Source organism: Corythoichthys intestinalis, chromosome 8 (genome assembly GCF_030265065.1).
Source record: "Corythoichthys intestinalis isolate RoL2023-P3 chromosome 8, ASM3026506v1, whole genome shotgun sequence".
Taxonomy (NCBI): domain Eukaryota; kingdom Metazoa; phylum Chordata; class Actinopteri; order Syngnathiformes; family Syngnathidae; genus Corythoichthys; species Corythoichthys intestinalis.
In genome coordinates, this window is record NC_080402.1 from 23,558,854 (window position 1) to 23,574,377 (window position 15,524).

The following is a 15,524-nucleotide window of genomic DNA, read 5'->3' on the forward strand; positions in this document are numbered from 1 at the left end:
CACGTTCCCTGTCTCATACACACACACACACTCACTCACAAACAGTTTCACCCTTCCCCCATTCTTTCTCACTGTCTCACACACACACACACACACACACCAGCTCACCCCCGCACACACACACGCATACATGTCCTCTCTTACATTTTTCTTTACCACCTCATTCTTTCTCACACACTGACATTTCCCCTTTACCTCACTCACTCACTCACTCACTCACTCACTCACTCAGTCACTCACTCACTCACTCACTCACTCACTCACTCACTCACTCACTCACTCACTCACTCACTCACTCACTCACAGGCACGCACATTCAAACTCATACATACACTCGCACGCACACACCATCCTGCTTGCCCCCCGCTCTACCTCTCTCCCTCCCTCCGTCTGTCTGTCTGCCTGTCTTTCACACATATGCATGTGCGCACATACACACTCACACTCCTGCCCTCGCTCCCCTTCTTTTTTCTTCATCTCTCTATCTGACACACATACACCCACAGCACCAGTACACACTGACATGCGCAGAAGCACAGAAACACACACATTTTCTGTCTTTTTCTCTTACCCAGCACACACAAGCACTCACAGACACACACACCTCCCCCTCTTCCACAGGCATTCTGATTGCCACTCCTTTCTAACAACCACACACAACTGAAAAGATGGAGAGAGACACACACTCATGTGATTGTAAAGCTTGCGTTGGGGAGGAAGTCAAAGCCTTACATCATCTTCACCCCAACCTCATTCTAACCTCAACTCTAGAATAAAGTCTTTTTAACCTTCAGATTGCACTTTCCTTCTTCAAGTCAGTCAGGGATGGTCCATCCATCAAATTGATTGTGCGCTATGCTGTGCCCCTTTCACACAAACGTACAGTACATCAGGCATTTTCATGCATTTGACCAAAGCAGAGTTGCATTCTCGAGTTTCCGTGCTGAAGCAAAAGTGAAAACGCCCCTCACACTCACACAAACCAAAGATGAACATATTCATCATAGGGATGTATTTATTTCAAATCTGATCAATAACAAATACAATTTTAAACAACCATTTGTTTTCAAAGCACAATCTGAGATAAGCAGTACTGTGTCAAAGTCTTGGTTCAGCAGTGTCATAATGACCAATTAATGTCACTCAGTAGTCGAAAGCCATGCAGCAAAGCCAAACTGTTGAGAAAAATCATAGTAATTCATCGAACGCTGCATTTCTTTTTCTTACCAATGGGTAAGTTCACGGGTGATGATCAATATTATGTTGTGCGAACTCACTATATTCAATAGACTTCTGTGGAAAATCTTAAAACACCAAGGTAGGACTGGACAAAGACTTTTACTGCATGGCAATACAGGTACTGCATGGTGTCGTACTTTAAAAAAAAAAAAAAAAATTCAATTGGTTTTAGAAATGGCTCAAATGAAAGCTATGACCCTCCCAAATGATGATGAATGTACAAAAATATATTTGTTTCACAGAAAAAATATTTATCATTTAATGAAGACATAAAGGTCAAATTTTGGCATGACAAAAGTTTTGTCGCCTACAGAAAGTAGTGAGAAAATTAAACAAAAAATGTATTTTAAATACAAAAATAAGTTACATAACATAAGCAAATTAAGTAGTGGTGCTGTGAGATCCAAATTTAATATTTTCTATGACTTCCATGGGCTTGAAGGACTGCATCCATGCGGTTCGGCAAGGATTCATACAATTTATTGATGAAGTCATCCGGAACATCAAAGAAAGCAGTCTTGCGTGCCTCCCAGAGTTCATCAACATTCGTGGGTTTCGTCTTCCATGCTTCCTTTTTCTTCCTACCCATGTCTGGTGACTGGGCTGGCCAGTCCTGGAGGATCTTAACCTTGTTTGCATGTAAGACTGCTTTCTTTGATGTTCCTGATGACTTCATCAATAAATTGTATGAATCCTTGCCGAACCGCATGGATGCAGTCCTTCAATCCCATGGAAGTCATAAGAAAAATTAAATTTGGATCTCACAGCACCACTACTTAATTCGCTTATGTTATGTAACATATTTTTGTATTTGAAGTACATTTTTTGTTCAATTTTCACACTACTTTCTGTAGGCGACAAAACTTTTGTCTTGCCAAATTTTGACCTTTATGTCTTCATTAAATGATAAATATTTTTTCTGTGAAACAAATATATTTGTGTACATTCAACATCATTTGGGAGCGTCTTAGCTTTCATATGAGCCGTTTCTGAAACCAATTGAATAATTAAAAGTCAGGTTATTAGCAATTGTTTCTAAAAAAGGATAAGCGACAAGACTTTTGTCTGGGGCTGTATAAATGTTATGTTGGCTCTAGTAGTTTGTTGTAAAAGACACCTCAAACCATAACACAAAGCATTGTGGGTGAACTATATCCACTATATCCATGTTAGGGATGAATATTTCTATGTACTTCGCGAGAAATCAAAAGGACAATATAATATCAAATATTCAAATACTTTATATGGCATGAGGCTGACCAACATTTTGCTCTGCCATCTCAAAATGATTGAATGACACCATCTACACCAGGGGTGTCCAAACTTTTTGCAAAGGGGGCCAGATTTGGTGTGGTAAAAATGTGGGGGGCCGACCTTGGCTGACGTCCTTCACGTAGAACAATATATTTAAGCAAATTTTTGCAAGCCATTCTGTGTGTCACATTTGCTTTATTATTATTTTTTTTTAATTGATAATTTCAACAATCTCGCAACTAGCCTTTGTGGTTTTCTCATTCAACTCTCAGACTCTTACGAAATACCGCTACTGTGAAATTAAACTAGCTTCAAGTTGCTTCAATTTCTCGCTGCGTTTCATCCCTGTAATCTTGTACATGTCAGCGTGTCTTTTTTGGTAATATCGCCTTACATTGAACTCTTTAAAAACAGCGACTGTCTCTTTGCAAATGAGGCAGACGCAGTTGTTGCGTATTTTAGTGAAGAAATAGTCTAATCTCCACCTAACGTTGAGGCGTTGGCCGTCGCAGTCAACTTTTTTGTTGTTGATTGTCGCCATTTTAGAAAATTGGAAGTAAAGGGTCACACGGGGTAATGTTGCTTAGAGTGCTGCTGCCTTTTAGTGGGTAAATGAAGAGCAGCATTTAGTGTGTAAGCTACTTCATATGCTGGTAACAGTACTGCTGACCAATTTATTAAGTCTGTGTGCGGGCCAGACGTTATTGATTTTAGGACAGAGGCTGGGGGCCGGATGAAATTTGACCACGGGCCACATTTGGCCCCCGGGCCAGACTTTGGACGTATCTGATCTACACAAACGTGAATATATTCTTATTCCATTGGTAATATGAAATGTTAGTTGTATGTCTTGGTGTTTTATTAAAAATAGCAGAAAACAAAAATTGTTGTTTCTTGACCATTGAAACTCCAAAAAATGGAAGGCTAGAAATTCCACTTCACCAGATTTAAAATAAAGTCCCCTTTGTATTAAAAAAAATAATAATAATAATTACAAATGACAGTCTTTGTGACGTGACATGGGTTTATGATGCACTGCACCTTTTTAATATAACGTCAAGGATACTCAAGAAAATCAAGAAGATACATAACGATCGTTGCCATGACAAATATGCTTGCTTGAAACAGTTGTCAGCTAACAATCTGCCAAAGTTTGTGGTTGCGTTTGCAGTAGAGTAAAACCAAAAATGTGTGCATACGTATAAATGTGTAACATTCAACATATATAAAAAATGTAACAGTACTATTGAAATCAACACATTTTTTTATAATAACATTTAAAAGTTCTTGAAAGCACTGCAAAGTATAATTCTTTTCATATCAAGGAATGGTCGCAGTGTGTAAAACGATACATTCAGAAAGTAAAACACACAACAGCAGTTGTGCACTAAGAAATCAAGAAAAGGAATAAACCCATCAAACATATATTGTCTTAATACAGTCAGTCAGCAGAGCAGACACTGCTATATTGCAGGAAAGTACAGCAATGCAGGTACATGGCTTTTAAAGCTGCATGCACAATTTTAAAGTATAGTAAATCCATGGCTGTTACCTGATTAGCCCAAATGCAACACGGCATTAGTCACCCCTGTTAAAAAAAAAAAAAAAAATGGGGCTAACATTTTCTTAAAGCTTTGAATCATATCCTCTTTAGTTGCTTTCTATTATATAAAAAAATCCATTAAAATATGAATCATTTGGTAGTAAAATGTTTTTTTTGATGTGATTAGCCTTTAATCATGACCAAACATACTGCACATGTGATTGCTAGTTAGGCAAATAAAAAAGATGCAGTAGAGCAACCCAGGGTTAAAATGTTTACGCTACATGGTTGGATTTAAATGAAATACAGTATTTGTATTTTAATTTAGTTTTGCTAATTGTTGTAATTTTGTTAATTACTAATTTCATGTCTAGCTGTTCAATAATAGCATTGTTTCCCTGATTTTTTTGTTTATTCTATTCAATGCTATTTTATCGCGTTATTTTTATCTACCCAAAAGATTATTTGATGTTACGTTATTGTTGATCTTGCACTACAAAATAATTTTGCAAATTCTGTGCGTCACTTTGTTAAAAAAAATAATTTCTTCCTCTAAATCACAGCTAAATGTTCAAATGACGAAATCATACAGTAGTTTAAAATACCCAAGCATATTTATTAAATGCAATTCCTGTTTAAATGAACTTTTAAGTTTGGTTATTATTTTTTAAAGTATGATTTTAGAACTGTTTGCATTGAGCCGTATATTTAGGTACCAGTTTTAGTTCAAATTTTAATGCATTTTATTTAACGTCCAATGTTAGAAAGAGGCTATAAATACTAACACTTGGGCCTACTACGCTGCAGTACTTTAATATTGGACATGATAGCGGTACTTTGAGAGCCTTTTTTTTTTCTTGCTAAATCTTAATTGGTGTTAAAACATAGGAAAACCACTAACATTCAGAGAGCTTTATAACATGCAATGTTATTTAAATCAACCCCTGTTCGCTCAGTTTATTTTAATTTTTAAATCTCAACTAACAATAATGAAAAAAATCAATCAACATGGTGGAAATTAAGGATCCAAACAAACAGAAATTTTGTTTATGAGCCCATGATGGCCTGAGCCTATGAGCCGGTTCTCATTGCTACCAGGTGTGAGCAAGGAAGCGCCAAGTCATGAATTAATGTAATGCTATATTAAAAACACTAGAGCGTGCTGTTGCACAGATCCCCAAGAGCTGCTTTTTATGTCGTCCCAAGATGCAAATGTGTTTGGAATGATTTATAAGCAATGTTGTACACTTGTTGCAGCACAACCCAATCATAACCTGGTGTATTCCTTCTCAAAACGTGTCCCTTGACGCAAAAAAGAAATACCTCGGTATCTTTTCACTAGTTTTTCAACCTGACACCTAATGAATAAACATTTTACCTCAAGCGGTACAGTCAGTTCAGTACACCAAAATGTGGTAAACTTTGTTAACCTCTGATTAGGATTGTAATATTTACTACAGGGTATATAGGCCAGAAATTAGACAAATCTTGGCTACGTTTGATGTTTTTCGTTTTACTGGATAAGTGAAATGGGATAGGCCATTTGTAAATGATTAGACTTTTTATATTACCGTAACTTTTGGACTATAAGGCACACCGGACTATAAGCCGTCACCCACCAAATTTGACATGAAAACGGCATTTGTTCATAGACAAACCGCATTGGACTATAAACCGCAGTAGTCCTCACTGTATTATGTGATATTTACACTAGGGCTGTCAAAATTATCGCGTTAACGGGCGGTAATTAATTTTTTAAAATTAATTACGTTAAAATATTTGACGCATTTAATGCACAAGCCCCGCTCAAACAGATTAAAATGACAGCACAGTGTCATGTCCACTTGTTACTTGTGTTTTTTTGGTGTTTTGTCGCCCTCTGCTGGCGCTTGGGTGCGACTGATTTTATGGATTTCAGCACCATGAGCATTGTGTGATTATTTACATAAACAATGGCGAGCTAATTTTTTGATTGAAAAATTTCACAAATTTTATTAAAACGAAAACATTAAGAGGGGTTTTAATATAAAATTTCTATAACTTGTACTAACATTCATCTTTTAAGAACTACATGTCTTTCTATCCATGGATCGCTTTAACAGAATGTTAATAATGTTAATGCCATCTTGTTGATTTATTGTTATAATAAACAAATACCGTACTTATGTACAGTAGGTTGAATGTATATATCAGTCTTATCTTTCCATTCCAACAATAATTTACAGAAAAATATGGCATATTTTTGAGATGGTTTGAATTGCGATTAATTACGATTAATTAATTTTTAAGCTGTGATTAACTCGATTAAAAATTTTAATCGTTTGAAAGCCCTGATTTACACCAAAAGATATTAACGGGTAACATTTTATTTGACAGCGGCATCATAAGACTATCATAAGACCGTCATAATTATGACATGACACTGTCATGAGCATTAACGAATGCTTATGACAGATGTCATTCAGTGTCATCCGGCTAATTATATCACTTTTGAATGGATGTAAAAGATCCGAGCTTGACATAAATGGAGTTAGTAACAAAATTAACCGGCCGGACTAAGCAGCAGATGATGGATGGATGGATGGATGGATGGATGGATGGATGGATGGATGGATGGATGGATGGATGGATGGATGGATGGATGGATGGGTGGATGGGTGGATGGATGGATGGATGGATGGATGGATGGATGGATGGATGGATGGATGGATGGATGGATGGATGGATGGATGGATGGATGGATGGATGGGTAATTTAATGACATCTGTCATTAGCTTTCATTAATACCCATGACAGTGTCATGTCATACGGTCTTATGACAGTCCAATACACTGTTACCTATTAACCAAAATAAATCAACATATTAACCGCATTGGACTATAAGCCGCAGGATTCCAAATTAGGCAAAAAAGTAGCGGTTTATAGTCCGAAAATTACTGTATATACCATTAATAGAAATAATTAATAAATTAATGAATTACTGTACTTGAGAAATAAATGGAAAATTACTTAAGAGAAATAAATACAAAATGGTGAAAATATATATTTTTATCAAACCAATTTTTGGAGGACAATAAATATTACCACCCATACTTTGCCCACCTCTGAAAGGCGTTAGCTCCAGAAATGCATGACAACACAGCAGCAAGGCAGTGTTTACTCCGCTCATGGAATAAACAAAGACAGATACAGTGTAAAACACAAAACTATACAGTGTGATATAAAATATAAAAGATTGGGCTGAGCCAGACTGTAAAAAGCCTAAATCTGTGAATAGTTAACCAAGGGCGTAGGTTTGGTTTCAACATTGGGAGGGACGATATACTGTAAAAGCATAACCTGCATGTACAGTTTTTGCTTAGGAAGGGACATTATTAAACCCAAACAGATTGGGTGAACGGGGATCAGGGAAACATTTCTCATGAGTATGAACCTAATTAATTGATAGGCCAAATGATCAATGCAAAATAAATCTGTTTTGACTTATACTAACCTTCATATGTATTGGTTCAGGTGATACACCGTTTGATTCAAACCTTTGGTTTTGAAAACTGCTGCAGAAAAATTCTTGAAAACTTCCAGAATAAATTTCTGGATTTTATGAGCAAATTCAACATACACAATAAATAAAAACCTATTAATAATCTCTTAACTGACCAGGAATGCAAAAAAAAACATTTGTCTTTAGACCACTCAACATTATGTGTCTAAATTAATAAATATAACTGAAAAAAACTCATAACGTTAACAGCAGAAAACACATACAGGACATTTCTCTTTAAGCAGCTTCCCACTCAAGTTTTGCAGGTTAGCATGTTCACACAGTTTAATGTTATGCTAACTCTGATGCAGGTTGGACTTTCAGTAGCAAAATTAGTGATGTGTTTCCCATGTCCACATCAATGAAGTCTTTTACATTCCTTACAGTAGCTGCTGCTGTCCCCAAAAAAACTTCTAATATACCTCCTCTTCAAAGGGGTCGGAGGAGGTGGCATGTTGTTGTAATGTTGTATTTTTGTCGGGGCTGTGTGGGTGTGCATGTGTATGTATGTGTGTGTGTGGGGAGGGTGGGGCATGTCATCGGCCAATCTAATGTGCATGAGTTTAAATAAAATAATAACGGTCCAGCGTATTCAGCAAGTGAAAAGGGGTAAATGTATGTCTGAAAATAATGTAAATATATCACTTAATAATAGTAGGGTTAATTCTATATTTAAAAAAATAAAAAAGACTATCTTAATTTATCTGCATAACAGAATTCATTATACAAATACAATACAAATAAGGTAGCCTGAAAGTTGGTGGGGACAATTTGAGGATACTGAAAAGTTGGTAGCGTTATGTCCCTACCGTCCCTATGCAAACCTACGCCCTTGGTTGACACCAATTGAAAATGCAACAAATCTTTTTTGGGGGAATAAAAGTTAATAAAACGCATTGAGTGGATTTTTTCCTAAATTTTAAAAATTGAAAAAAAGAAAATATGAAAAAAAAAAAATACTGCAATTTAATGTAAGATAAAGTACTGTAAACAAGAAACACTATGCAGATGTACTCACTACTGTCCACTGTGTGGTCTTGACCTCACTTAATCGTGAAATTAATTCTATGCAACATAGACAAAGGTCGCAAGCTTCTTATAGACAGACAGCAGTGGAATGAGTTTGGTTATAGTACTTTAAAACCCTTTTTAAAAAGCGCAAAACATGCAGGCCGAAATTAACTTGAACCGTCATACTAACACAAATGCTCTTCACATCATTTTTTTCACATTTGCATGTGTGTGTAAAATACTATCCTCTCACGCCACAATGCGCCCTTATCTGCGAGAACTTCTGGTACTCCTCAAACGACTGATCCTCACACGCTCTTTCGGGAGAGCTTGCAAGACAGTGACGGCTGTCTTGGCCCAGTAGTCCACTTCTGTGAATACGCGGAACACCCACAGCTTCATCTCAAAAACGGTCAGGTTGTCCGGCTAGAGATGAGAGGGCACCGCAAAATCACCTTAATATCAATTCAACTATGACCAGTGATGGAAGTTTGCCACATTTGACACTTCATACAGTGTCTATATTATAATAGGGGCTTACCTCCAAGCTGTCATTCAAAGTCGGAGTCACCATGGCCGGGCTGTCCACGGCTTTAATGAGTTCTCCAATAGTGTTGACCAAAGATAAGAGTCTCTCCTTCACCATTTTCCGCAGCGTTTCATACTCCCCCATCTGACTACCTAGTTCTTCATCCTCTTTAGCGATGGCTCTCTCCAACAGACCTCGGCAATGGAGCAGCGCCGTTTGCAGGCACCACAACTTGTCTCGGGTCTCCAGCTGGGAGGAAGGAGGAGGAACGGACACCAAACGACTGTCCCCCGAAATGACATTTGCAATGAAGGACTCCCGTTTTCTCTTCAGGAGACAAATACCAAAAAAAAAAAAAAACAACAAACAGAAACAGAAAAGGAATTACTATTTTAAACCAGTGGGAAACGCATAACTGCGCACAAGTTCTAAAGAACATTCGGTACATCTAAATAAGTTTAACTACTATTCCTCTATTGATTTTGCTAGGCAACCCATCACATAGGCTATTTTGACACCATTTATTTCTGTACCAATTGCTTATAGAAAATAGGAACTTGTTCTCTCAATCAATGGGGACTTTGTTGTTGACATTGCTGTTTTCGTCAACGATGATAACAAAAATATTTTGTCGACGACCAATTTTTTTTCATGATCATGACGAGATGATAACAAGCTAAAAACGTGTCTTGGAGACTAAAACATAAACAGACGAATGCCAGTTTTAGTCTGACGAGACAGTTAGCCTGCTTCGTAAGTGTTTGGTTGTGTCACTTATGTGATATGCTGCGCCACCCCCTCGTCCCAACACACACACCGAGTAGTGGCCTTTCCAGGCTTGCTTGTTTTGAAACACATGGTAGGAATCGTTTCTTGTAATGGCAAGAGAGAATATGCAATGTTGCTTTAGGTCTGTGCTGAGTGTTCATCACACACTAAATGTAACTCGTAGTGATAGCATAGCATTCAGGTTAGCATTAGCATTTAGCGTGGCGAGCGTTGTCAACTCTCGGACAGCTTTTTTAGCAAAGTTCGTGGCATCCTGGTGGATATAATTAATTGAAAATAATGTACTGTTTTGCTGCCAAGTGTGTATTATCATCACATAATTGGCATTGAAAAAACAAGATCCCGGATACAAGCGGCCGAAATGCGTTTCTGAGACAGGGTGAGAAGCTCGGTCATCCGGGAGGGACTCGGCGTCGAGCCGCTACTCCTCCGCATTGAGAGGAGCCAGCTGAGGTGGCTCGGGCATCTGGTTCGGATGCCTCCTGGACGCCTCCCCAGAGAGGTGTTCCGGGTATGTCCCACAGGCGGGAGGCCCCGAGGACGACCCAGGACACGCTGGAGAGAGCATGTCTCTCGGCTGAACTGGGAATGCCTTGGGATCCCACTGGAGGAGCTGGTTGAAGTGGCTGGGGAGAGGGAAGTCTGGGCTTCCCTGTTAAAGCTGCTGCCCCCGCGAACCCCCCTGGAGCAAGTGGAAGATGATGGATTGATGGATGGATGGATGGATGGATGGATGGATGGATGGATGGATGGATGGATGGATGGATGGATGGATGGATGGATGGATGGATGGATGGATGGATGGATGGATGGATGGATGGATGGATAATTGCCATCGTTCTTGAATGCTACAATATGTGGTTGTCTGCTGTCAATGTTCATTCAAAATTGTTAAAAACCTTTACCTATATTTTTTTGGGGGGGGGGCTAAATCTTTTGAAATTTACAGACTAAAACATTTTGAGTAAAACTTGACGACATTAGTCTGAGTTTACGCCAACGAAAACAAGACGAAGACGAAAACATTTTGTTGAAATTACTATATGACAAAGGCTAAATATTTTCGCCCAAAAGACTAAGACTAAGATGAAAATTCAAAAGGGATGCCAAAAACAGTACTAATTATTCCTACGTCCAAGATGTGTCCTCCTACCAAGTTAGACGCCGTGCAAAAGCGATGCTAGGTGTCTTGGAGCGTTAGCATAACATTCGCGCTCTCACTAGCATTAGCATTTAGCTTGGCAAGCGTCATGTTAAACTTTTGGGAAGCTTTTTACTTACAGTTTGTGGTTTTCAGGTGGGTAAAATTAATTGAAAATAGTGGACTGTTTGCCTGTTCAGTATGCATTATCATCACCAAGTGGGCGTTGTCCTTGTAGAAGCTACAATAAAATAATAATTTCTTTCTGTTTTTTTTATTACCAAATTAGTCACTTGCCCTAAACTTTTCTTGAAGACATATCCATAAACCGTGTGTGATTTTTTTTAACGAATCGAAAAAACTAGAGCAAAGATAGAAGAGGAAAGAGACTCAAGCCTCGCCTGCATATTGAAAAATATATCTATATATATTAGGGGTGTGAAGGTACACGCAAGACTCGTTTCAATACAATAGGAAAAAGGCTTTTTTTCTCACAGCATTTGAAAGTTTGTATACCATTACACTCTTATACTGTATAGGTGAAATTTAAAAAAAAAAAGTAAAAAGGGTGACCTATGATTGAAAAATTCAATCAGTTAATATAAACATATTTGATGTGAAAGATGTTATAGAATGGATCATGTAATAACGTGTAGAACATGAAAAGTAATGTCAGTTACTTTGCTGAGTAACTAATTACTCTTACATTAAGGTAACTGAGTAACTCAATTACTTTTGGGAGAAGTCATTTGTGACTGTAATTAATTCGTTTTTTAAAGTAAGATTAACAACAATGGGTATAACCCGTGGACCCACATTTTTTTGGTATGTATCCAGGATTATAAATGGTACTGTAAAAACCACCTTTATTGTACGTAATTAATCTTTTCATAGGTTGCTTCGGCATTGCATTTTCAAATGTGTCCCATGTAGGAGATGGGCAGAGCAAAAACTGTTTCAAAATTAAAGGAAACCATCTAAAAGGGTCAAGTAAAAAAAGAATCCAAACAGCCAATGTTGTGAGCCAAACTGTGTGCTTGGTTGAAGCCATGAGCGTGCAAGAAAATGTGAGTTCAATTTAAAAAATTAAAAGAATGTGTGGATGAAAGTTTCATGCCCAGGCATTGTTAACTTTTACAAGTGGGGGGGGCACCCACCCACACATCTTAACGCTTCATATCAAGTTCCCAAAAAGTCTTTATCTCCCCATAACATGTGTCCTTGTCATGGTTCCTTCCAGCTACTACCACACAATTCAAACTTGGTGGTAGCACCAGCTCAGGCTAATTACAGTACCTAAAACAGTATGTGCTAGTTGACTTACCTAGTAATGCTGAGTGTGCTTTTTTTTTTTTAATTTCTGCACTGTATTTCAAAAGTTAAAGCCATGAGAAACACAGTACATACAAGAAAAGGCACCCGACCAGTTCTAGTTGTCAGCTCACCAAAAAAGTTAACCTCTTATAGGGCTTTCTTTTAAATACATATTATGAAATTAAAATGTTAAAAATAAATAAATAAATAAAAACAACTTTGGAATTTTATTGGTGACCATAACCAGAGTGTATTTCTGTTATTATTCATTTGTTTTATTATTATTATTTTTATTAACATTTGATTAATTGATAATTCAGTTTATTGTTGGGGAATTAAGACAAGGCATCCACAGATGTGGACATTACATTTTCAGTCATGTCGACTACACTTGTATTGCAAATGTGGATATTGTGGCATACGTGACTCAAAATTTTATGTCCATGTATGTGGACGTCATGTCTTTATTGAGTATAGTTGAGGGATTTTTATATGTCTAAAAATAGTCATATAGTTAATAGAGTCAAATAGTGCTGGTTTATTTGTAGTATTTTTAAGACACTTATTGGAAAGTAACCCTTTCAGGTGCCAAGCTATTCAAAAGTTGACACTTAAGATACAGTGGGGAGAACAAGTATTTGATACACAGTCAATGGGTTTTCCCATTGGCAGTGTATCAAATACTTGTTCTCCCCACTGTATATAAATTTTTATCGGGTTAAATTATAGCAATTATAGCTATAATTTATAATTATAAATAATAGCTTATATTTTAGCCATTCTTCTGCTTTTTTTCTACTATTATTAATCACAATTGGATTTTTGTATATAATTATATATACATTTATAAATTAAACAATGTTTACTAAAGATGAATTAATTTAATTAAAGTGAATAAAAAACACAAATACACTCTGGTCAATACATGCCATTGATGCTAATAGATGCTCAATTCATTTCAACTGGGAGGACTAACCGTGAATGTGCATTGATGCCGCTAGACTCAAATACATTTTGACTGGAATGAATTGATAAAATTAACCATACGCGGAGATTAAGGGAGGACGGGGCATAGCTCCCCTAGTGGATAAAAGTGTCATTGCATTTATTTGACTTTCCTATAGTATATGAATTCAAAATCAAGCCTTTGCCGGTAAAATGTTGTCTACAATAGTTGTAAAGCAATAAAACAAACAGCAAAAATGAATGAAATGAACAAAAAAAAAAAAAAAAAATTATAATGGGTCAAAATTACTATCTTGTGACTAGCACTTTAGAGACATTTGCTTTGCTTAGCCAAAACCACCTGAGGATAGGTTCTGGCTGGAATATTCAGTCAAAAAGAATGTGGCGTCTACTTCTCCACTATGTAAGACAGAACAACGTGCGCACTCACATATGCACGCACACAGACACACATCTGGGATGCCAGTATATACGAGCATGGACTAAGCTACTATCCGAGCATATATCTTGTAAGGTAATTTTATTGCTGACACTGCGTTTCGGGTTCATCAACATGTTTTGCCCCCCCCCCACCACCACCACCACAAAAGTCAAATTCTGCCTATGGAATTAACGTTCATTCGCCCCTCCCATTCAAAATGGATTGGACATCTAGCCCTGTCAATGGCAGCCAGTGAGATAAAAAAAATAAACTCTTACAGGGCACTAATTTAAGTCAGAATTCATACATGAAAGGGTTAGTTATTCCACTTTAGCACTTTCGCGTGTATTTTTTTTTTTAAATTTGTACTGATTATAATCTCTCCAAAAAACTCCTTACAAATAAAGGATCAATTAATATTATTACAGTGCCCCAAATTCAAAATTTACCTCAGGACAACACAAATGTCACACTCATGGAAAATGTGTTCACTTTCCAGTTATATTCTCTTGCAAAATTACACCCACACAGGCACGTACACGTGAGGTGGAAAACCTGTGATCTTTCTCAAAACTCACATAAAGTTCCAGTAGGTTGGAACTCTCCAGATGTAACAGTTCGGCTATAGCGACCGCTCGAGCCGCCGTTGTCCTGCCTTGTTCAGGCGGCCCGGTCAAGCCGATCCGCCGGTCTGCCATTGGACCTCCGGAAACCTATTTGAGACTCGTAGCTCGATCCGACTACTAGTAAACGCTGAATGACTTCACGGTCATCCCAAGTAATTTCAGCCTTCTGTTCAAAGCTTCAAACAGCTCCTTCTGTGTTAGTGTTTTGGGGTGAAGTACACGTTCCCGACTTCGTCGCTGCGCATTACATTGCAGGATTTACGGCCAACTCTCCGCCCCATTCCCCCAGGAACCTGATGCCAGCACGGAAGAATTTGGAAGGACGAGCGTGGGCGGAGTGGCGCTGGAACTCTGGAAGACGCAGCTCGTTCCACCGAGCTTGTATTTATAAACTTTTATCCGGTTTACCGGTGCTGACGAGGGATGCTCTAACGGTCTAAATATAAATATGGTGTTACCGGGGAAGTAGTACTTCATAGGTTATAAAAAAAAATAATAATTCGACTACAATAATAGCCTTTTCGCTCATTCAGCGTTTTAAGATATTTACGTTTTTTTTTCAGGTGGATGAGTGTAGGTATTTCTCAGGCTGCTCTTCTGTGAATTCCAAGTTTGTATACAAGGTAAATTTATTGGAAGGATGATGATAATCACTGCCAATCCCCCCTATCAAACTAGATTGGACGTCCATCGCAGTCAATCGTAATGAATGAGGTAATAATGTGTGTTAGTTTACACTAAATCCCCATTCGCCATGACAGAAACTAATGGGTTAACCCTTTAAGGTCTGGGCCTATTTTGTCTGATTTTGCATGCCTTTGAAGTTGCCTTTATATTTCAAAGAAAGAATTGTTTACGATGGCCTGGTTTGGTCCCTTTTTTTGTGACACCTTGAACTTCATGTCCAAACTGTTGTTTCCTTCACTGACCAATTATAAATCATCATTTTGGGCCCAAAAGGACCAAAAATTCCAAAATCGTTTTGTCAAAATTTTTAATATTGATGTCCAATTGACAACCAAACATGCGTAACGAACCGTTTTGAAACTTTGTAATATTTATTCAACATGTTAGGATGAACATTCAACCAAAACAATTTAGAATAAATAGTCTTATATTTGACAATTCAACATAAACAACAGGTATAGCC

At 37.6% G+C, this 15,524-nt stretch overlaps 1 protein-coding gene across 1 annotated transcript; it reads right to left on the minus strand.

Annotated features, from left to right (window-relative positions):
• Nucleotides 1–2,264: 2,264 nt before the first annotated feature.
• cntf (ciliary neurotrophic factor) lies at nt 2,265–14,967 on the minus strand. The gene is made up of 3 exons (XM_057843652.1): nt 14,327–14,967; nt 9,130–9,444; nt 2,265–9,014 (listed from the first exon to the last, which is right to left on the minus strand). The coding sequence occupies exons 1-3, from the start codon at nt 14,444–14,446 to the stop codon at nt 8,856–8,858; spliced, it is 594 nt and encodes a 197-aa protein (XP_057699635.1). The 5' UTR covers nt 14,447–14,967; the 3' UTR covers nt 2,265–8,855.
• Nucleotides 14,968–15,524: the final 557 nt, after the last annotated feature.

What these genes read in the sequence shown, in the direction of transcription:
- cntf (XM_057843652.1), bottom strand. Translation starts at nt 14,446, where the DNA reads ATGGCAGACCGGCGGATCGGCTTGACCGGGCCGCCTGAACAAGGCAGG. An exon ending in CCAACCTACTGGAACTTTAT is followed by an intron (nt 9,445 to 14,326) that starts GTGAGTTTTGAG and finishes TGTCTCCTGAAG; the next exon opens with AGAAAACGGGAGTCCTTCAT. An exon ending in CTTTGAATGACAGCTTGGAG is followed by an intron (nt 9,015 to 9,129) that starts GTAAGCCCCTAT and finishes TCTCATCTCTAG; the next exon opens with CCGGACAACCTGACCGTTTT.